The sequence below is a fragment of the Lolium rigidum genome, chromosome 5 (genome assembly GCF_022539505.1).
Source record: "Lolium rigidum isolate FL_2022 chromosome 5, APGP_CSIRO_Lrig_0.1, whole genome shotgun sequence".
NCBI classification, from domain to species: Eukaryota; Viridiplantae; Streptophyta; class Magnoliopsida; order Poales; family Poaceae; genus Lolium; species Lolium rigidum.
The window spans coordinates 240,305,048-240,326,217 of record NC_061512.1 but is presented as its reverse complement, the minus strand read 5'-3'; the positions used below and the strand labels follow the sequence as shown (position 1 = coordinate 240,326,217).

At 47.3% G+C, this 21,170-nt stretch overlaps 3 protein-coding genes across 3 annotated transcripts; 2 read left to right on the top strand and 1 right to left on the bottom strand.

Annotated features, from left to right (window-relative positions):
* The first annotated feature begins 7,368 nt into the window (after positions 1-7,368).
* Positions 7,369-8,573, top strand: LOC124654265 (cytosolic sulfotransferase 12-like). Its single transcript, XM_047193279.1, has one exon. The coding sequence runs from the start codon at positions 7,437-7,439 to the stop codon at positions 8,442-8,444; it is 1,008 nt and encodes a 335-aa protein (XP_047049235.1). The 5' UTR covers positions 7,369-7,436; the 3' UTR covers positions 8,445-8,573.
* Positions 8,574-12,778: 4,205 nt separating this feature from the next.
* LOC124652112 (calcium-dependent protein kinase 22-like) lies at positions 12,779-16,118 on the top strand. The gene is made up of 6 exons (XM_047191137.1): positions 12,779-13,634; positions 13,728-13,880; positions 14,027-14,142; positions 14,234-14,401; positions 14,836-15,066; positions 15,386-16,118. The coding sequence occupies exons 1-6, from the start codon at positions 12,779-12,781 to the stop codon at positions 15,506-15,508; spliced, it is 1,647 nt and encodes a 548-aa protein (XP_047047093.1). The 3' UTR covers positions 15,509-16,118.
* Positions 13,936-21,086, bottom strand: LOC124652114 (glycine oxidase). The gene is made up of 10 exons (XM_047191138.1): positions 20,722-21,086; positions 20,478-20,630; positions 19,873-20,087; positions 19,715-19,785; positions 19,350-19,509; positions 18,627-18,819; positions 18,267-18,422; positions 17,815-17,903; positions 16,763-16,856; positions 13,936-14,363 (listed from the first exon to the last, which is right to left on the bottom strand). The coding sequence occupies exons 1-10, from the start codon at positions 21,020-21,022 to the stop codon at positions 14,359-14,361; spliced, it is 1,437 nt and encodes a 478-aa protein (XP_047047094.1). The 5' UTR covers positions 21,023-21,086; the 3' UTR covers positions 13,936-14,358.
* Between the last annotated feature and the right edge of the window lie 84 nt (positions 21,087-21,170).

Sequence of the window (21,170 nt, the reverse complement as noted above, 5' to 3'; positions counted from 1 at the left end):
GTTTTGTCGCGGTAGTAGTGATGGTCTTAGTGGTGGTTTAGCTCTCTTTTGGCATGATCAAATTAATGTAGAGGTTCAATCAATTAATGAAAGATATATTGATGCGTATGTGCGTGAATCTCCAACGGCACCTCAATGGCGCCTTACTTGTGTTTACGGTGAACCACGGGTAGAAGATCGTCACCTTATGTGGGACAAACTCCGACAATTGAAAACTAGTTCTGCTCTCCCGTGGTTGGTTTTGGGTGATTTTAATGAAGCCCTTTGGCAAGAGGAGCATTTATCTTGCACCCCTAGACCCAGTTAACCGGATGGATGCCTTCCGGGAGGTTTTGTATGAATGCAGTCTAACCGATCTTGGCTTTTCAGGTGTACCATACACGTATGACAATAAAAGGTTGGGAAGAGCAAATGTTCGAGTCCGCTTGGACCGAGCGGTGGCATGCCCGGCATGGCGGGACAGATATGCGGACACAAGGGTACTGCATCTAACGTCACCTGTATCGGATCATTGTCCCATTCTAGTTCAGATGGAACAAGAGGTTCGCATGCCGCAACGACAACCAAAGCGCCAATATGAAATCATGTGGGAGAGGGAATCGGATCTTGCGTAAAGAGTTGCTATGGCATGGGGCGAAGCAGGACACAAAACGGACTCGGGCCGATATTATGCGAGGGCTAGATCGAGTCATGGATACCCTGCAATCTCGGAGCAGGAAACGTTTTGGCAATATTCTAAGAGAATTGGACAAATCAAGGAAGTGCTTGGAGTCTTTAAAGATAGCAAACGCTGACCCACGCGAAATTCGCCAAGCCACTGATCGGATGAACGAGTTACTATACAAGGAAGAACTATTATGGTTGCAACGGTCCCGCATCACTTGGTTGAAAGAAGGCGACAGAAATACGAAATTTTTTCACCAAAAAGCAGTTTGGCGAGCTCGAAGGAATAAAATAAAAAGACTCAAAGATAATGAAGGAATCTGGAAGGATACACCGACTGAGATGGAGAGAATGGCTCTGTCATATTTCCAGGAACTGTTTACTCGGGATCCAACACTGAATTCGGATGATCTTATTGGCCTTACTAGTGAAAAAGTAACTAATGCCATGAATGATGATTTGTGCAGGGATTTCACGGATGAAGAAATAGGTGATGCTCTATTCCAAATAGGTCCACTGAAGGCGCCAGGAGTGGACGGATTTCCCGGCCGCTTCTACCAAAGAAATTGGGGCACTATTAAAGAACAAGTTATAAATGCAGTGAAGCTATTTTTTGCGACAGGAAATATGCCGGCTGGGGTAAATGATACGGCTATTGTACTGATTCCAAAGAATGATAATCCTGAAACGCTCAAGGATTTTCGTCCAATTAGTCTATGTACCGTCATTTATAAGATAATTGCAAAGTGCATGGTGAATAGGCTGCGACCAATCTTGGGTGATATTGTCTCTATTAATCAAAGCGCATTTGTCCCAGGAAGACTAATCACAGATAATGCACTAGTGGCTTTTGAGTGTATTCACTTTATTGAGCACAATACAAATACTAACAAGGATTTCTGTGCATACAAGCTCGACTTATCCAAGGCTTATGACAGGGTGGATTGGGATTTTCTGAAGAAAGTGATGCAAAGGATGGGTTTCTCTCATCGGTGGGTGGACTGGACAATGGCATGTGTCACCTCGGTGAGTTACAAGGTTAAGTTTAACGGAAACCTCCTGGATTCATTTTCTCCCTCTCGGGGCCTCCGTCAGGGTGATCCTCTCTCTCCATTCCTGTTCCTGTTTGTTGCGGATGGGTTGTCTACACTCCTACAGAATGCGGCTGACTTAAATGCGATCGAACCACTCAAAGTCCGTCGTAGTGCCCCGGGGTTTCGCATCTCCTATTCGCGGATGACGAGCTTATTGTTCTTTAAAGCGCAGGGTGACCAGGCGCAACGAGTCCTTGAAGTCCTGGATACTTATGCTAGAAGTACGGGCCAATTAATCAACCCTGGGAAATGTTCGATCTATTTCGGTGAGGCGTGCCCGGAGGCAAGAAGGAGGGAAGTAAAGGAGATACTAAGCATAGCACAAGAAACCTTTGAACCGAAATACCTTGGGCTCCCAACTCCGGAAGGCAGAATGTCCAGGGATAAATTTCAAAGCCTCCAAGCAAAATTGGCTAAGTGCCTTGTGGAATGGGATGATAACCATAAATCTCAAGCTGCGAAGGAAGTACTAATTAAATCGATTGCTCGATCAATCCCGGTCTATGTGATGAGTGTCTTTAAACTCCCACTTGGCCTATGTGATGAACTAACAAAAATGATCGAGAGGTACTCGGTGGGGAGCGGAAAATGGGCGAAGGAAGACTCACTCGGATTTCATGGGACATTATGCTAAGACCTAAAGATTATGGGGGTGTGGGTTTCCGGGATATGAGAATTTTTAACCAAGCCTTGCTAGCCGAGCGGGCATGGCGCCCGATACAACTCCCTAATACACTTTGTGCACAAATCCTAAAAGCGAAATATTATCCTAATGGTCTATTGCTTGGATACTCGTGTTTTCGGGTAATGGGTCATCGACATGGCATGCAATCGAATATGGGCTTGAGCTACTTAAGACGGGAGTCATATGGAGAGTCGGCAATGGAGCTAGCATACGGGCATGGCGCGATCCACGGATCCCTAGGGAATCCGGCCATCAACCTCAGTCTCGGCCGAGGTCGATGCCGGTTTCGATGGGTAGCTGATTTCCTGTTACCAGACGGATCCTGGAACTTGCAACGATTGGAGCTTTATTTCTCGGCGGCCGACATCAAGGAAATATTACAGATTAAGCCATCTCGGAGGAATGAAAATGACTTTGTGTCCTGGTTCCCGGAGAAGAATGGTGTATTCACCGTTAGAAGTGCATATCGCCTCGCCCTTCACCGCACCATGATGCAGCAGGACCGAGGGGCAACAAGCTCGCGGCCGGATGGAGCCAGACCGAGCTGGCGGCTGATTTGGAAATGCCCAGTTCCACATAAAGTCCGAATTCTTGCCTGGAAGATTTGTCGAAATGCAATTGCCACTCAAGCTAACATGGCCCGTAGGGGTATGGCGGATACCGATCTGTGCCAAATATGTGGACGCGAGCAAGAGGACTCCCTACATGCATTCTTCCGCTGCCCACATGCCTCGGCACTATGGCATGCAATGGCAGAGGTCTGGAACCTGCCCAACCTTGAGGCCATGAGGCCCAGCGGATACGAGTGGCTACTACAGATTCTTCATGCATGCGGGGAAGAACAGCGAGCGATGACCTTGATGACCCTGTGGCGGATCTGGCATGCGCATAATGAGATGACCCATCACAAACCATGCCCATCCATCGAGGGATCAAGAAGGTTCCTAGTAAGTTATCTTAACTCCCTCATGATTGTCAAGCAATTCCCAGATTCTGACATTGCAAAGGGCAAGATGGTGATCAATCAAGGCCAAGGCTTCAGGAGAGATACGAACAGGTCGGAAACCAGAAAACTTGAGCGACCACACTGGGCGCCCCCAACAGAAGGCACAGCGAAACTCAATGTCGACGGAGCCTTTACAATGGATGGACGTGCAGGTATTGGTATGGTGCTGCGCAACTGTCATGGCGAGGTCCTGTATGCAGCTTGCCAGCAAGTGCACCACTGCAGCGATGCCCTGGAGGCGGAGCTGATGGCGATTGAGATGGGTGCGCAACAGGCGTTACAGTGGACACAGCTAGCCTTTACCGTGGAGTCGGACTGCTTGGAGGCGGTCAACCTGATCAAGAGAGCAAGCCCCAACATCTCGGCATATGCGTTTAGGATAAGGATGGTTAGAGAGTTTCTTCGGGAAAGAGATAGTCCTTTAGTTAAAATAAATAGAGAGGCGAACAATGCAAGCCATGAGCTTGCAAAGTTGGCCAGAACCCAGGGTAGGAATGAGGCGTGGATAGGAGTTTGCCCGCCTGACATTAGTGTGGTGATTGAACATGATTGTAACCCTGTGATCAATTAAGGAAATCTCTTTTCCCCGCAAAAAAAAAATCCGTAATCGTCAAACAAAGAAAGAAAAGAGGTTTGCCAAGATGCAAGAGGCATGCAGGAAATGTGTGCAGCGGGCATTTGGTGTGCTCTAATCTCGGTGGACTATTGTTCGTCACCACCTAGCTAGAACATGGTATCTTCAGACCATGCATGAGGTGATTACATGTTGTGTGATCATGCACAAAATGACGTCGAGACGGTTGAGCCAAACCATGAGACAGGAACATGGAAGAAGTTTTTGAATTTAAACGTTGAAGTCTATCACGGCAACGCTTCCAAATGCCTCCAAGGATTTGATTGACCATTAGTGGCCATTGGTTGTCATGAAGAGAATGATGAGTAGTTAATCTCATCTCGTTTCTTTTGTTAATTGTAAATTATGCTATATCTATTTTCATGCATGTCAATGCATGTAGACTTTGGCATTTATCTAGATGTGATAATGAAGTATTTTGAACCTTTATTTTCGTTATTTGTATGGTTAATTTATTTTATATAGTGCACTGTTTTAGTGGAAACATCCCAAACCAACCTCGTCGGATAACATGCGTCGGATCTCTGAAAACACCTCGAACGCAAACCGTTAATCGTAGCCTGAAGACCAATTTCATGTCCACGACTCGACGCCTCAAGCCATATTTGGTAGGCCAGGTTTTAAAGGTCTTGGAGTGTAATTTTCCAGACCAGCACTCTGTAACACGCTGAAAACACTCCGGTCTCCAGTCCCTATTGGGTAGACTGGTTTTGAACAATGGAGCCGGTGAATCGCTGGTCCGTTGTGCTGAAATAATCCTCAGTTCCACATGGATCAGAAACACCAAACACGCCACTTGCCTCACGTTTTTGGGATCTAATAAACTCCTGATTAAAATCTGTTCCGTTACATCCCCACCTACCTTAATTTGCGGATCAATTCCCATCGATCAATTCGGATGTCTGTTCAGATCCGCTCGATTTTTTACAGTTAGCCCCATCGATCAGCTAATTGGTTGAAGCTTTCTCCAGCTCCATGTTGAAACCTTTTCGTATTTTGTTTGCAAAGCATGGGGAAAGCTAGAGGCTCCTGGCTCTCTCCAAGAGGCGGGGGGTCGGTCTCCACCGACAAATTTTTTGGCCGGTGCACCTACCAGACAGGGGCAGGGCCGGAGCAGAGAGACTCACGAGAGGGTTTAAGGGCATCTTCAGCGGCGCGACGCATTTTTATGTCAGTTTGCGTCGGGCACGAACATAAAAAATGTCCGTATGTCCGCATGCGTCAGCCCTTTCTCCAGCCGCAGGGAGGCATTTATTTGACCGCATGCGTGATTAGAGAGGAGAGAGAGGGAGAGATTCTGTTTGTGTGGTTAGAAATGACCGCATACGTGATTAAAGGAGGAGGGAGAGGGCTGCATGCAGCCCAACCGGACACAAACGGACGCGCGGACGCGTCCGCACAGACGCATTTCTGACGCATATTTGGTCCACGTTTGCGTCAGGACGAACGTTGCGGACGTTTTGCGTCTAGCCGCTAGAGCGCATTTTTTATCCGCGCAGACGCAAACGGAAAAAAACGTCTGTTTGCGTCACCCCGTTGGAGATGCCCTAAGAGGGTAGGCAGGGCATGTGCATGGGCTGTCGAACGCGAGAACGTTCCGGAAAGGTTGGTGGATGCATGGCTTCGATGGAGATCCAGATGTCAAAACGTGTGGCTCGGAGGGAGAGGAGGGGATAAGAACGACCGTGGTCGCGCTGGAGGTACAGTAGTGGTACTGTGGGGTTTACTGGAGCAAGACATGGACATGGGGAGGCTTAGGTTTAGCTAAGCAACCTTTGGCCATGCCAATGGGTCGCTGGTAGGGACACCTAGAGCGCGACGTGAGCGGCATCATAGCGTTCCCGACAACACAGCGCACCAAACATAAAATTACTGCGCCAATGGGTTGCTGGTAGGTGGTAGCACACCTAGATCATCAATAACTCATAGAAAGACACTTGGTAATGTAAGTTTTGCAAAAAAAAAAAAAAAAAAAAAAGATGAAGCGCCAATGACCATCACAACTCAGACAATCCCATAAATTCACCACTAGCTAGGTTTGGTATAAGATAGCAAGTTTGAGCTCAATTGAGTACATTGAAATTGGGTTTTGGCATTGTGTCCAAATTAGGGTGTAAGAGCATGCTCGTGCCATTTGGGTTTTGCCTGTCGTGGTTGGCGCCGCGGGTAGAGGAGAAACGCATTTAGATTGCTCGATCTAATGCTCATATCGCAAGTGAAAGAGCCTCACTTGTAAGACGACCAACTCGTTGTGGACTAGTATATTATATGACTTACCTTTAGTCTCACCTCTTTGAGGATTTACACTAGGGATTATCGAATTATTATAAGTGGCCGGGCTCGACCAAATACTTAATATTGCTAACACTTTCAATACCTCTTTTACTGGTTTCTCTTAACTTGTTCTTGTGTGTTAGAGGTTATATGTTTGGAATCTGGGTGAGCACTATTGTATATATCACTATGGGAGACAGCTTCTTTGCCGTGTACAAAAAATACTTGGCAAAAGCCAAAAAAAATACTCGGCAAAGTTTTTGCCGAGTGTTATACTTGTCAAAGAGCGGTCGGCAAAGATTCCCTTGGCACGAGTGAGAGGGAAAAATAAGCGTCCAAACCTAACATCTTTGCCGAGTGTCAAGTTTTGACACTAGGCAAAGATCCACGGTATGACAGAGGGCAAAGATGATCTTTGCCGAGTGTTATTACGAGAACACTACACAAAGACATATCTTTGCTGAGTATCTGTGTTAGCTGGCACTCGGCAAAGAATGGCGCCGTCAAGGCTGCCCTTAAATGGATAGTGCTAATGGATTATGAACAGTCATATTTTCTTGATAGACTCATGAGTGCAAATGTGATTAGTTGAAAGCTTGAGTTTGCACTACGAGTATATTTACGAAGATGTTGCCCAATTACCGCATACTCGAACATATAATTATCTGCTATACCAGTTGCATCTACTAATTGTAGCGGCAGCTGGGTTAATTTGCCACTTGGACAATTCCAATAGTACATCTGATTGCTGGCTATAATTAAGAAAATGACATGTCATTTGTAGTTAGCATATAGCTAACATGTACTAACATATGGTCCATCTTCACTCTCATAAAGTGCGTATGAGCGTATTTAAGAGCAGGCTATTGCATGAGAGCTCACCTTCCTTCTTTCTCTTCTTCCCTCTCCTCCAACTCATCTAGACTACGTGCGGTTTGAGAAAGAAAAACTAACAATCATTAGTATCAATAATTGGTCTAGTCACCAGGGCGAGAAGCCTCCTCTATATAAATATATCCAAGTATCCAACCCCGCAATGGATGAGTATTGGGTAAGAACAAAGAAGGGCGCAAGGCAGCCATGGCATCAAAGGGAGAGGAGAGTGCCACCAGGCCTGAATACGCGGCTGTTCCATCCAAATCCACAGGGCCAAAAGATTTCATTTCCACACTTCCCACAAGAGAGGGGTGGTCGACACCACTGATCGAATACAGCAAGTACTGGCATCGACCTTATATCCTTGAGGAAATCCTGCAGGTGCAGGACACCTTCACTCCCCGCGGCGACGACATGATCCTCGTCACGCAGCCCAAGTGCGGCACGACCTGGCTCAAGGCCCTCGCCTTCGCCATCATCAATCGTGGCATCCAAAGCTTCAGCGACCACCCCCTCCTCACTCTCCACCCTCAACGCCTTGTGCCATTCATTGAGATCCCTCCTCCTAACGCAGGCCATGCATATCTAGACACACTCCCTTCTCCAAGGCTCCTTGCCACACACCTGCCATTGTCGATGCTCCCACATGGAATGAGCTCGGTTGGGTGTCGGATTGTGTACCTGTGCAGAGATCCCAAAGACGCCCTGGTGTCTAGGTGGCACTTTGAAAACAAAATACTAGGAAAAGGTTTCAACATGGAGCTGGAGAAAGCTTTCGCCATGTTCTGTGAGGGGGTCTCGGAGTGTGGCCCTTTCTGGGATCACTGCCTCGAGTACTGGAAGGAGAGCCAAGCGAGGCCAGACAAGGTCATCTTCCTCAAGTATGAAGAGATCAAGTCGGATCCGGTGCGAGCTGTGACGAAGCTCGCGAGGTTCCTCGGCGCCCCGTTCAGCGAAGAGGAGGAAAGCTCTGGTGTGCCCCAGGAGGTCGTGCGGCTATGCAGCTTTGAGACGCTTACCAGCCTTCCAGTTAACCAGGTTGGTGGCTTCGATCGATATGTGCAGGGTCTTGGACATGTGCACCTGCCTAGTTCTGCCTTTTTTAGGAAGGGGGTAACAGGGGACTGGTCGAACCACCTGAGCCAAGAGATGGGCGAAACGTTGGATCTTATCGTCCAACAGAAGCTCGAAGGATCTGGGCTCACTTTTTAAGTTTCTTTCCTCATCGTTGTACACTTATACTGTTCGTGTCGACCTTTTCGATGTAACACTTATTTTGCTTAATTCAGTCTGCTGAATCTGGAACTTGTAATAAACATCAAATGTCGAGTCGTTATTTTAGTGTGATTGGGGTTGGGGATGCGCTCTGCCACCGGGCTTCCATATCATTCATCAAACTCGATGTTTTCCCGTTTGTTTGCTTCCTCAGGTTGTCTCTTGTCTTCATCAGACGTTGTTATGCTAGAAACTGAAATTGGGGAAACCTAGCTTGAAAAAAAAAACTGTTCTATACAATATTTGTAAACTTTGTTTACCACGCATGATGCACGTGTCACACAACCTTAATATATGAAATCAAGCAAAATTATAGAAGTTTCAACTGATTGTTGTTCATGCACTTGTGTTCGTTTGCATTTATAATTGTGAACATGCCGTTTGCCGACGACCAATGTTGATAGGAAAACTGAGGCATCAGATGAATTATTGATCATTTTTATTTGAAAATATTAAGAGCATCTCAAGTCGCGTCCCCCAAACCGTCACCCAAAACGCGCCGGCTTGAGCGTTTGGGGGACGTGTTCCGTTCTGCCGCGTTTGGGGGACATCGCCCCCCAGTCGCGTCCCCCAAACAAAATTTCGGAAATTTTAAACTTAAGCGAGATTCGATTAGATTTGTCCAAACTTACATAGATTCGAACGAAATTTGACTAAATTTAAACTAAACCTAATCTAGAAGTACCTAATCTAGAAGTACTTGTGGCGGCCGGAGGCGTCGTAGTACTGCTGGAAGTTGTACATGTCGTCGGTGATGACCTCCTGCTTGACGCGCTCGTCGACGGGCTCGTCCTTCACCAAGCCGCTTGGTCCTGCCTCGCCGTCGTCGGTGAGGTCCACGAGCGGCTTGCCGGAGTCGCGGATGGACATGGCGATCGCCATGTCGAGGTCGCCCCTCCAAGCGTCCTTGTCATTCATGGACGCCAAGCACGCCGCCCGCAGCCCTGGGCAGTTCTCGGGGTCGTCGCCGCCTGGCGATGAGCTGGCTGCCGCCGCTCGTACTCCGCCAGCAGCGCCGCCTGCGCCGATTCCTCCGGATCCTCCTTCACCTCCGGCTTCGGGATGAGGAGGGCGCCACCGCGCCTCTCTTGCTGCCGCCACGCCTCGTGTTGACGGGCGTCGCCGGCTCCTCCTTCACCTCGCGTTTGGGGACGCTGTAGGGCGCTGAGCGGTACGACGAGGACGGCGTCGATCGGGCCGGTCCTGAGGAAGAAGAGTTCGAGGAGGACGAGTACGTTGTCCTCCTCGGCTTCCATTGCGGTGGTCCTCCTCGAGGAGACGGTGGCGGTGACGACGGCGTCTCTAACCTTGGAGTGCCGTTGCGGATGCCGCAGATGACGTTCTCGAGGGTGCGCCCCGGAACGCCCCAGAATAGGGCGCGACCGTCCTTGTTCCAGCTATTGGGCCCACCGACGAGCCCGTGGGTGCTGTACATCTCGACGTCGCACTTGGCCTGGAAGTACGTCTTCCACCAGTCGTCGTTGTTGTTGGCCGCCCATGTCGGATCCGCTCGCTCCTCGGCGGTGAGTTGAGCCCGCCGGGCCTTGATGTCGTTCCTCCATTGGTCCGTGCCCGACTTCGGCGGCGGCGGGACGCCAATGCCGTTCACGACCATCTTCCAGCCGCCGCTGCTTGGCAGCCGCATGTCCGGCGGTACTGGATATCGGGCGTGGTACAGCGCCCACGCCTCCGCCACGGTTAGGATGCCGCGGCCGAAGCCGTTCGCCTCGGCGATCTTGCGGGAGGACGAGGTCGACATTTTTTGGAGCGGCGAGAAGATCTAGGAGGGGGGAGGCGGCGGCGACGAGAAGGTTTGTGAGCGGTGAGAAATTGGGACGAACTGCAGGGCGTCTGCGGCAGCGGGTGGTTGCACGCAATAACGCCGGCGCGGACGGCCACGCGTCCATGCACGACGAGACGCGTCCCTGCGTCGCCTGGAAAAACAGGGACGCCATTAACGTCGCTTGACCAAAGGTAGGCGACGGGGTTTTAGCCTTCCGAGCCGCTGACGCGTCGGGCCCGTGTTGCTTCGCGTCGCTTTTCGTTGTGTCCGGCGTGCCCGGAGCGTCCCCTGTGGGGCGGGGACGGGCTCGGGGCGCCGGACACCGTATCGGGGCGCGCCGGACAAAATTGGGCTTTGGGGGACGCGGCTGGAACCGTTTTTTGGTCCGGTACGCCCCAAATTGCTTTTGCTTTGGGGGACGCTTTAGGGGACGCGACTGGAGATGCTCTAAAGGGTTTCCATGTAAGAAGTTATTAATAACATGAGTGAGAATGATTTAACTCCATGTCCAACATTTTGGCTTGTTTTACATCCAGTTGGCCATATATAAGGTGTCAACAGATTCGAAACAAAATATGGATACTTTCTCAATCATTAAATGACTATTGGAAAAACTACAAATTTCCAAAAGTTCATTCAACATCAAGTATCCTGTTTTCCCAGGGTTGATATCATAATATTTCCTTGGACTGCAATACTAAAGTTATGTGGGTTTTCTTGTCAACATCAGCCACACAGTTCATCCAATTACTTATCAATTTTACCTCGCCGGGCATGGTATTGTAGCTGATGTTGCTGGGATGTTGTCCATATTTTATTTTGCTAAAGAACATTTTATATTACTTAAAGGTTTAAGTATTACATCTAGCTTTTGCATAATTAGGATACAAACAACTGCTCAAATTTCATCCAACAAAAGATAAAACAAAAAAAATGGGCGTGATGAGTGCACTTAATCTTGTTTAAATGGTGGAGAAAAAATAGAGATTTGTTGGAGTGTGAGAGGTGCAAAAAATTTTAGAGTGTGAGAGGAAGAAGAGAAAAATGAGATGAAGAAGAGCCAGGGACGGGTTCGCGATGTGATGATATGGTGGCACCCTTTGGTACCGGTTCGTAACTCTTCATCTCATTTTTCTCTTCTTCCTCTTCTTCACCACATCGCGAAATTCGTACCGGTTCGTGGAACCGGTACGAAAGCCCCTCACGAACCGGTGCCAGAGCTCCTCGCCCGCCTGAGCCTCCAAACCGGTGCAAAAGACCCATTTGGTACCGGTTCGTAAGGGAACCGGTACCAAAGGCTTAGATGGATGCTCCATTTTCTACTAGTGGTGGGAGTCACGGGTGGAGCCAAGTGAGCCTTTTATGCCATGTCCGGAAGATGGCAAAAAAAAATATGGTTAGGGTATGGATATCTCCAACGGGTCGATCCAAACCGGCGACACGTCTGATTCGATTATGTTCGTTGGGTAAGCCTACGGACATATTTTGGGTGGGGGTTCAGCCTACCAGGCCAGTGCATCATGCGGGGCAACCCATTGTATCCACGCTAACCATTTTGGCCAGACCTGGCCAATTGGCCATTGGCATTAAAATTTGATCATCATATTTTCAACAAAGTGATAGAGATAAATAAAATAATTATTGTCCATAAATATGAATAGTTCACAACAACACAACCACATAGTCCGATAATGATCTGAAGATATTTTCGTAGAAAAACTCGACTGTACTACCCATCTACGTAATCATATGCAGTTGCTAAGTTCGTAAATGCATCGTTAATGTCCATGCCTACGCCCGTGCAATGCAAGAGAAAGAAATTTTTGCACGACAAACATACTTCAAACTCCGCCTAGCTACTGTTGGCAGCGTGGATGATGGCGGGATGGAGGCCAGTAGGCAGCCAACTCCGGGTCTGCGTCATTGTTGGTGGTTTCAGCAGGAGACCAGCTCAACCCGGCATAAATCGGTGATTCGGTGCAGTGCCTACTAGGCAGGCGGTTTTGCCTGTTTGAGACCAAACTGTGCCTGGGGTTACCGAGTATGATTACCGCGCCGAGATTGTTGCTTCATTGCATTAGTGTCATCAACTCATCTTTTATTTTGAGGAACAAGTATCATCAACTCATGAATCATGATCCTCCTACTAGTAAGGTTCGATTTGTCGCATTGCACTAGCATCATCATCCCTTGCAACAAGGCCTCTAGCAAGCATGGGCCTATGCGGCCCGGCCCGGCCCGGCGTTCTTGCTTCCGTACGCCGGCTGTACGGGTGGCCTGGATTTGCCATGCAAGAAGTGGCGCGCGCGCGCCGACTCCGAGACCAGCGGCCAGCCACGGTTTCCTCCTCCACCGGTGGCTTTCCCTTCCCCCTCCCCGCGCACGCGCGCAAACACGCGCGAATCAATTCAATCCCAAGGAGGGGAAGGGGGTGCGCGCGCGCGCGGCGGAGACAGCGAGCTCCCGCGGCGTCCGGGCGGAGGGCGCCATGGGTGGCTGCTACTCTGTCATCGCGGCCTCCAAGCTGCTGCAAATGCAACGGAGGCGCGCGGCCGCCGCCATCCTCCCCGCGCCCGGCAGCGACGAGCCGGGCCGCTGCTCCCCCGACAACAGCAGCGGCGACGGCAAGAAGAAGCGCAAGGGCAAGTGGAGGCGGAGCGCGCCCATCCTCGGCGAGGCCGACCAGTGCGGCCCGTCGGGGCAGTGCTTCGCCAAGCGGTTCCGGCTGGGCGCGGAGCTGGGGCGCGGCGAGTTCGGCGTGACGCGCCGGTGCGACGACGCGGCCACCGGGGAGGCCCTGGCGTGCAAGACGATCCAGCGGAAGCGGCTGCGCCGGCGCGCCGACGCCGACGACGTGCGGCGGGAGGTGGAGATCCTGCGGCGCATGTCGGCGCTCGAAGAGGGCGGGGAGTTGCCGGTGGTGCGGCTCCGCGAGGCATGCGAGGACCCCAAGGGCGTGCACCTGGTCATGGAGCTCTGCGAGGGCGGCGAGCTCTTCGACCGCATCTTCGCCCGCGGCCACTACACCGAGCGCGCCGCCGCCAAGATCGGCCGCACCATCGCCCAGGTCGTGCAGCTCTGCCACGACAACGGGGTCATGCACCGGGACCTCAAGCCCGAGAACTTCCTCTTCGCCAGCAAGTCCGAGGACTCGCCGCTCAAGGCCATCGACTTCGGCCTCTCCGTCTTCTTCAAGCCCGGGGATCAGTTCACCGAGGTGGTCGGCAGCGGGATCTACATGGCGCCGGAGGTGCTCATGAGGAGCTACGGCCCGGAGGTGGACGTCTGGAGCGCCGGCATCATCCTCTACATCCTCCTGTGCGGAGTCCCTCCTTTCTGGGGAGGTGCATATATATGTTTTTCTTGCTTGCTTCAATCTTCATCCTCTTCAGCATGGCTACGATTTCCGATGCTCATGCCCGCTGGATCGAGTGCAGACACCGACGAGCGAATTGCGGAGTCGATAATCCGGGGTGAAATCAACTTCGAGAGGGAGCCATGGCCCAAGGTTTCCCGCGCTGCAAAGGACCTTGTCAAGAAGATGCTTGATCCCAACCCTTCTACCCGGCTGACAGCAAAGCAAGTCGTTGGTAATGACATACCAAACAAACACAATACACATTCATAACCCACATGCTAGAAGTATGCAATAATTTTTATTATTTATTGATAATATATTGGAAAACTTGAAGTCCAGAGATGCACAACTAAGAGCATTCCTCCTCCTACAAAACAGAGCATCCGTGGCTCAAGAACGCCGATAAGGCTCCAAATGTGTCGCTTGGGGAGCTTGTTCGATCTAGACTTAAGCAATTCTCATCCATGAACAAGTTCAAAAAGAAGGCACTTGGAGTAAGTTGTACAGAACTAGGTGACATTATTTCTTGATTTTCTTCCGGTGTGATATTCTTCGATATGAATCATTTGCCAATGATAAATGAAGATCGTTGCCAAGAGTTTACCAGTGGAGGAGATCGACAACTACACTCAGATGTTCCACACGATGGACAAGGACAAGGACGGATCTTTGACGCTTGAGGAGCTCAAGGAGGGCCTGCGGATAAATGGTCACTCTGTTCCAGAAACAGAGATACAAATGCTGTTAGAAGCTGTGAGTGCCTACTGTATGCAATTCAATATCACGATATTTTCATTGCTGTCATGTGAAAAAGATAGTTATGATTATTGCGATAGTGGAAACTAGATTAAAATAAATCAAATGGAAGGTGTACAAATACAATGAAAAATGACATGCTACTGGAAATCAAGTTACATGCCATTGCAAAGTACCCGATTCCGAGATATTCCGATGGCCATTTTCTTCCATTTAGAGGGTATTTCATTTATAATGAGATCCGAACAATCTCAACAAGTTAGCAGTGCCATTTTCCAGAAGTGGAATTACACAGGGCCTATCTCATAATCGAGTACTGGGTAGTGGACATATCTAGTTTTCCCAGTTTTGGCATGAGTCTAAATGCAACTACAACCAAGTATTCGTCACAAGTCTATATTATGTTCTAACATACTTTCTTCCTTTTCCAGGGTGACATAGATGGAAATGGCACATTAGACTGTGAGGAGTTTGTGACAGTCTTACTTCACATCAAAAAGATGAGTAATGAGGAGTACCTACCTAAAGCTTTCAAATACTTTGACAAAGATGGCAATGGATATATTGAAATGGAGGAGTTGATGGAGGCTTTAGGTGATGATGAACTAGGTCCTAATGAGCAAGTGGTCAAAGACATTATACGTGATGTTGACACGGATAAGGTCAGTTCACAAAACAAATTAATCAAAAAGGACCATGTTTCAAGTTGCTTCCAGTGAAAGATCATGCCAGGAAACTATCACTTTCCCCTCTTTCGTTTTCGTGAAGTGCAAACTAATGTTTGACAAAGTGAAATTACTACACTTGGGAAGAAGCGAAAATCAACAACAGTCCCCATAATTTGCTGATATGTTTGCACAGTTTTTTCCTAGTTCTAATATAACAAGAAACCCATGCAGCAACCATGGCATTTATGGGATTTTCTAATCCCAATTACACACAAAAAAAGAATAATTGACATTTTACATGCATATGCAACAGGATGGCCGCATTAGCTATCAGGAGTTCGAAGTGATGATGATATCTGGATCAGACTGGAGGAATGCTTCTCGGCGGTTCTCAAGATCAAATTTCAGCACCCTCAGTCATAAGTTGTGCCAATGACCATTATGTAACAAGAAGGATCAGCAGTTACCCACTGAGTGCATCGACTAGAAGAAAGCATCAGTAGCTAACCTAAAAGTCAAATTGGACTACTGGTTTTGGAGGACATCAGGGGTGAAAGGATAGCCCATAACCCAGTTGCGTGGATGACAAAGTTCCTTAAGCAGAAGCAAACCCTGTGGCATCGTCCTTTGTACTAAAACCAACATATTTTGCACCTAGGATACATACTAATGATTTAGGTACTGACAGATGTAAGGGAAGAACCAGCATGCAATTCACTTGTGGACTGGTGGCAGATGTCCGTCCATTCAGCCCCTACCGCGGCTCGTAAGGGTACCTCTTCGGTGACCATCCTCACAGCTTGGTGCCTCTAGAAATGGCGCAACGTGGTCATCTTTGACGGCGTGCAACCCGACATCCCCGGTCTGCTCGACACAATCAAGGCAGAAGCCAGGGCGTGGCGACAAGCAGGGGCGTCGGGCCTTACAAAACTACTTCCAGCGGCCTAGTTTGTAGGGTGTGGAGTTGTATCCTCGGGTGTGGCCCCTCCGGGCTTGTACTTTACTCCTCTCTATCAATGAATCGAAACATGAGGCTTTTGCGTTTCCTCGAAAACATGCAATTCACTTCCCAAATTTTGACATTTTAATTGCTACTGCGTCAACTTTTAAAAGAAGGTAAATCCAGTAAAAACAAAATTTGAATGGATATGCATTATGATTTGCCAAAAGAAGCATGGTAATTTCCATCCACTATACTTTGTGTAATGAACCGACATGCGGCATGTGGAATAGCGATGAGCTACAGTGAGAATTGTGAGGTTCAGAAGAAAAATACCAGTAGAACATCAAGACACATATAAATAGGGGTTTGGAAGGTAAGGTAAATCGAGTTGTTATGTTATATAGGTCTGTCTGAAAAAAATTGAGGACCTATATCAGGAGGTGGTGTTTTGGCTCTCAAATGCATATGAACCTATCATGAAAAATGCACAATTTTTTTTTTCAAAATATCAAAAAAGTGCACATCTAAAATGTCCGTATGTACATGCGAATATTTTTTCCTGAATTTGCTGAGATTTTGAAAAGTGCTTTCAAACAATGGGTTCATATGCACCCGAGGGCCGAATTGGATTTCCGTCTATATCAGTCCTAATTTGAGACAGTTGCAGACATGAAAAAATTGTCGTGGTGCTGAACCACATGAGCAATTTAATCGCAAAATAATTACCATGACATTCATCTGAATTACCTGAAAATCTATTTTCTATGGAGAAAGGCGTGAAGTCCACTCTTCCAGCATTACCAAGAATCATATCCGTGACCATTTCAGCAGTACCTAATGACTGAAGTAAAATTGGCACAAGAAGAATATCAATTCTCGTAACTTCTTAAAACGATAAATACCAGTCAAATTGATCTCTACAATTAAGAATGTGAACCTATAACTCCTAATTGTAATTATTTGCCTATATCAGCAAACTATTGTTCTATTCAATCGAGGATGCAAGATTTCATAGGAATGCCATGCTTACTCTGAGAGTGACGAAGGCATACAGCAGGTTCAGTGATTTTCTTATGCAGAAAGGAACGTACTTTAAACAGAAAATTACATATATCTATATCGAAAATGGTAAATATGTTATGTTAAGTAAAGTGTGTAGTCTAGAGAAGATGTGTACACTTTAGGATCCAAACTTCCGTGATGCCTCTGCAGATATCAACAATTTTTTGAGCTATTTGTAGGTCGATCAGTTCAGAGTGTCAATATTAGCCAGTAATGACACATTACCAAAGTAGAGGGCTTTGCTCACGTACAGCAAGACAACGCTTTAGGCTTTAGCCTTCTGGTGTTCGAAAACCACCAGAGTATGCATCTCAGTAAAGCTTTATCTTTGCTCTAGATAGCACTAGCCTTTCTGGCTTCCAGCATATGTATATGGAAACTCAGAAGTCATTAAGAAAAAGATCAACACTGCAGTGCAGAGGGATCAAAAGAAAGCAGAGCGTGTTGTGACATATAGTTTCATCCATCTCAGTTCGAATATGATGTCCACGTGCAGGGTCATTCTACTGGTCATCTCTTAAACTAAGTACAAAAAATACGATCAGGGTAGCACAATTCAAAATTATTTATACGTAATGAATGGGAAATTTCCCAGGAATGGGGGCTGGGATGGGCTATCTGTGCTAACTCCTGTTGTCCAGGAGCCTGCAGATGTCTTATGCTCAACTGCCTAACTAAATAGAAAGCACAAAGAAGGAAAAAACATCAACTGAAGAAGGTTTACACAATCCACTTACCAAAGCAAGTCCACTTCCTTCATGTCCTGTCGCAATCAAAACATTTGACAGATCCGGAACAAAGCCAATAACTGGTTTCCCATCAGGCACTGAAACAGATGAGTCATTTCTTTCCGTTAGTATCAAAAGAGACTGCAAAAGCTAATAATACTACCTCCATCCTAAGGCTTAAGGCCTATATTTTTTTAGAAAGTCAAACGAATTAAAGATTGATCAAACTTGTAGAAGAATTTATGAACAAATATGATATTTTGTAGGTACCATATAAAAATATATTTCATTGTCTATCTAATGATATTGATTTTGTACTTTTCATGTTAATAATTTTTGATAAAAACTTAGTCAAATTTAAGATAGTTTGACTTTCTAGGAAAAATATAGGCCTTAAGCCTTGGGATGGAGGTAGTATCACATTATATATTTCTGCGTTGCTCTAACATAAAGGAACTTACTATAAGGGCGGTGCCCAATTCTGATTTCTTTGGCCTCATCAATATCAAGACGAATATTGTTGAGGGAAGGAAAAAATTTCCCTGCACGGTCCCATATACTCTTCAATATTGATTTATCAACCTCCCTCGAAAATCCTTTAAACTCGCGACTGCTTCCTGTAAAAATAGGAATGCGGTGAACAAGGATTTAATTTTTTCTAATATAGCTGACAAAATTTGAAAGGGAAAGATATTAATGTCTGAATCAAAAATATCTTTACTAAAAAAACTTGTTCTGCTCATCCATAGATTTATCATGGGAAATCTCCAAATGGGACAGCAAAAGGTGGAACGGAAGGATAAGTTTGGACTATAGCTTACCTAGAACTAAATGGCCCTTTGTATTTAATGTTGCGGTCATTGATATGGATGAAGCGTCATCCTCATCTTCATTTGATTTTGAAGACAAAGGTAAGCTATTTGACTTAGCACCCTGATGGTCAACATATCCTAGCTCCATTATGCCATGATTCAGCTTAAGCTTTTCGAATTTCTCCAACACAAGTAGATGACCCTGGAATGGTTAATGTAAATATCACACTTCTATTTACATTACCAAACAGAAAGGAACGACATCTAATAACATGTGAATAGAAGTGGCAAATAGATGACCCTGGAATGGTTAATGTAAATATCACACTTTTATTTACATTACCACACAGAAAGGAACGGCATCTAATAACATGTGAACAGAAGTGTAATATCACACTTCTATTGTTATTAGATGTCGGAACAACCAGTTCTAAATACCACAGAAAGGAACAACTTGTGAAAACTACATTAGGGAAGAAATGTGGTCAATAGTTTGGCATAGTTTACTGTTAGTTGGAGTGAGTATGTCATTTTCGTAGACTAGTTTTGAGTGTTGGGTACATGCCTAGTATATGCAAATTGTATATTGCAAAAAAATAATTACAAGCAGAAATCAGAAAGATAGGAAAGTACACAACAGTGTCACTGTAAGTGTCAGAAAGAAGATAGAGAAGTCAATCAAAAGCTTTCACATCAAAATTTAACCCAAGAAGTTGTAAGAATATTGCATGCCTTCCGTGGCTTGACTGGAATATCCAACGTAGAATTTGGTCCTAGGAAACTATGCAATAAGGATCGAGTCCAAGCACCAGAAGCAACTACAATAGCTTTTCTGCCATATAAGATGTTCTTAGAAGTTTGGACAGCTTCAACTCTTCCAGTAACCTCTGATCTGTATAACATAAAACCAACATCAATAATGCAGAAAAATGGAAATGGCTCTGGGATCAATAAAAAAACATCCCAACAGACAAGTAGACAACATCATCATCAAGCTCATCATACAAGCTACTTTTCTGCAATTCTAGTAGCATGGTAGCTGTAGTGCCCGTGTGCTTAACCACCAAAAGTTGCCAGTAAAGAAGAGATCTTCATACCTAATCAATGACATGGCAGGATCATTGTAGAGCGCCATGTATCTCCCTTTCGGGGAATATGAGCTATTGGTCTAAAAAGAGAAAATGTTAACAGTTAGGGATGTGCCAGATTCTTGTAATTGCACTTATAATAGATCAAAGTGTTATAAAGAAGAAACCTTTTCAATCAAAGATACGGCCTGGAACGCATCAATTTGGCGGTCATCAGGTAAGAACATAGCACCACCATCATTTCCGACAGAGAGTGCAGGTTCTAATGCATGCAGCGAAGTGGCGGCCAAGCACTCTGCATTTATGCCCGCCTGAGTCAGAACCTTGGTCTTTTCCTCCAGTGTAGCAAGCTCTTCAGAGGTTCTTCCAACTAATAAGCTTCCTTAACAAAACAAGCATTCCACTTTCAGTTTAAACTCTAGCCGTGACTGAGAAATGAATAACATGGCATGGAGCATATAGAGTAAACAAAAGGACATCTAATGGAACAAGCATAGTCAATTCAAGCGCCAACTATGTGCAGTGTAGGTGCAGCTGCACATAGCATCAGAAAGTCCGGAGTCTAAAGTAGCATTAGTTAACACAGTCCTGACAGTGAAATCTATGCCATTAACTTTTTACTGCCATTTCAAACTAAATTATACTGCTATTGTAATTGTAATTTTTCCACTACAGAGTCATAGATTTGTAGTCTGTTACTACTAGATTTTGAGAGGAAGAAGTGCATAATTCGATCACAACGAGTCAACGCCTTATCGATCACTATCTGTACCTGTCTTCATCCACCCAAGACTCTCGCGCGCGCCGCCGCCGCCAAGGCCGTCCATCTCGGCCGCGAGGTCCTCCCACAGCTGCTTGCTGCGCACCGCCAGCTCCCACGTGTCGCTCCCGGGCGTCCGGTGCGACATCCACACGTACCCCTGCCCTGCAGCAGCGGCAGCCGAACCGGAATCAAAATCCTAGGGAAGGGATGCATCCACAAACTACGCGCGCGCGCGTGACGAAGTAAGGGGTACCTGCGCCGGTGGCGCCGGAGCAGGGGACGGCGGCGTCGGCGACGGCGACGGAGAGCGGGGTGTGGAGGAGGAGGTGGCGGGCGATGGAGAGCCCTACGATCCCGGCGCCCACGACCACCACATCGTGGTGCGATACGGAGGCGGGGGCGGAGGCGGAGGGATGGGATCGGACGGCCGGAAGCGGATGGCGCCGCCGCCGTGAGGAGCGGAGGGAGAGGCGGTGGGCGCGGGAGGACGGAGTGCCGGAGGTGAATGGGGAGGGGATGAGGTTTGCAGAGGTGGAGAAGGCGGCGACGTCCATGATCGGAAGCGGAGAGGAGAGGCGATCCGGCGAGCAACTGCACTGCCGGTGCCGGAGGTGGTGAACTCCAAGAGTGGAGAGTGGAGACTGGAGACTGGAGAGGTAGGTGGGAAGAGACGACGGAGGAAGGGAGGGGCCGCAAGTCAAC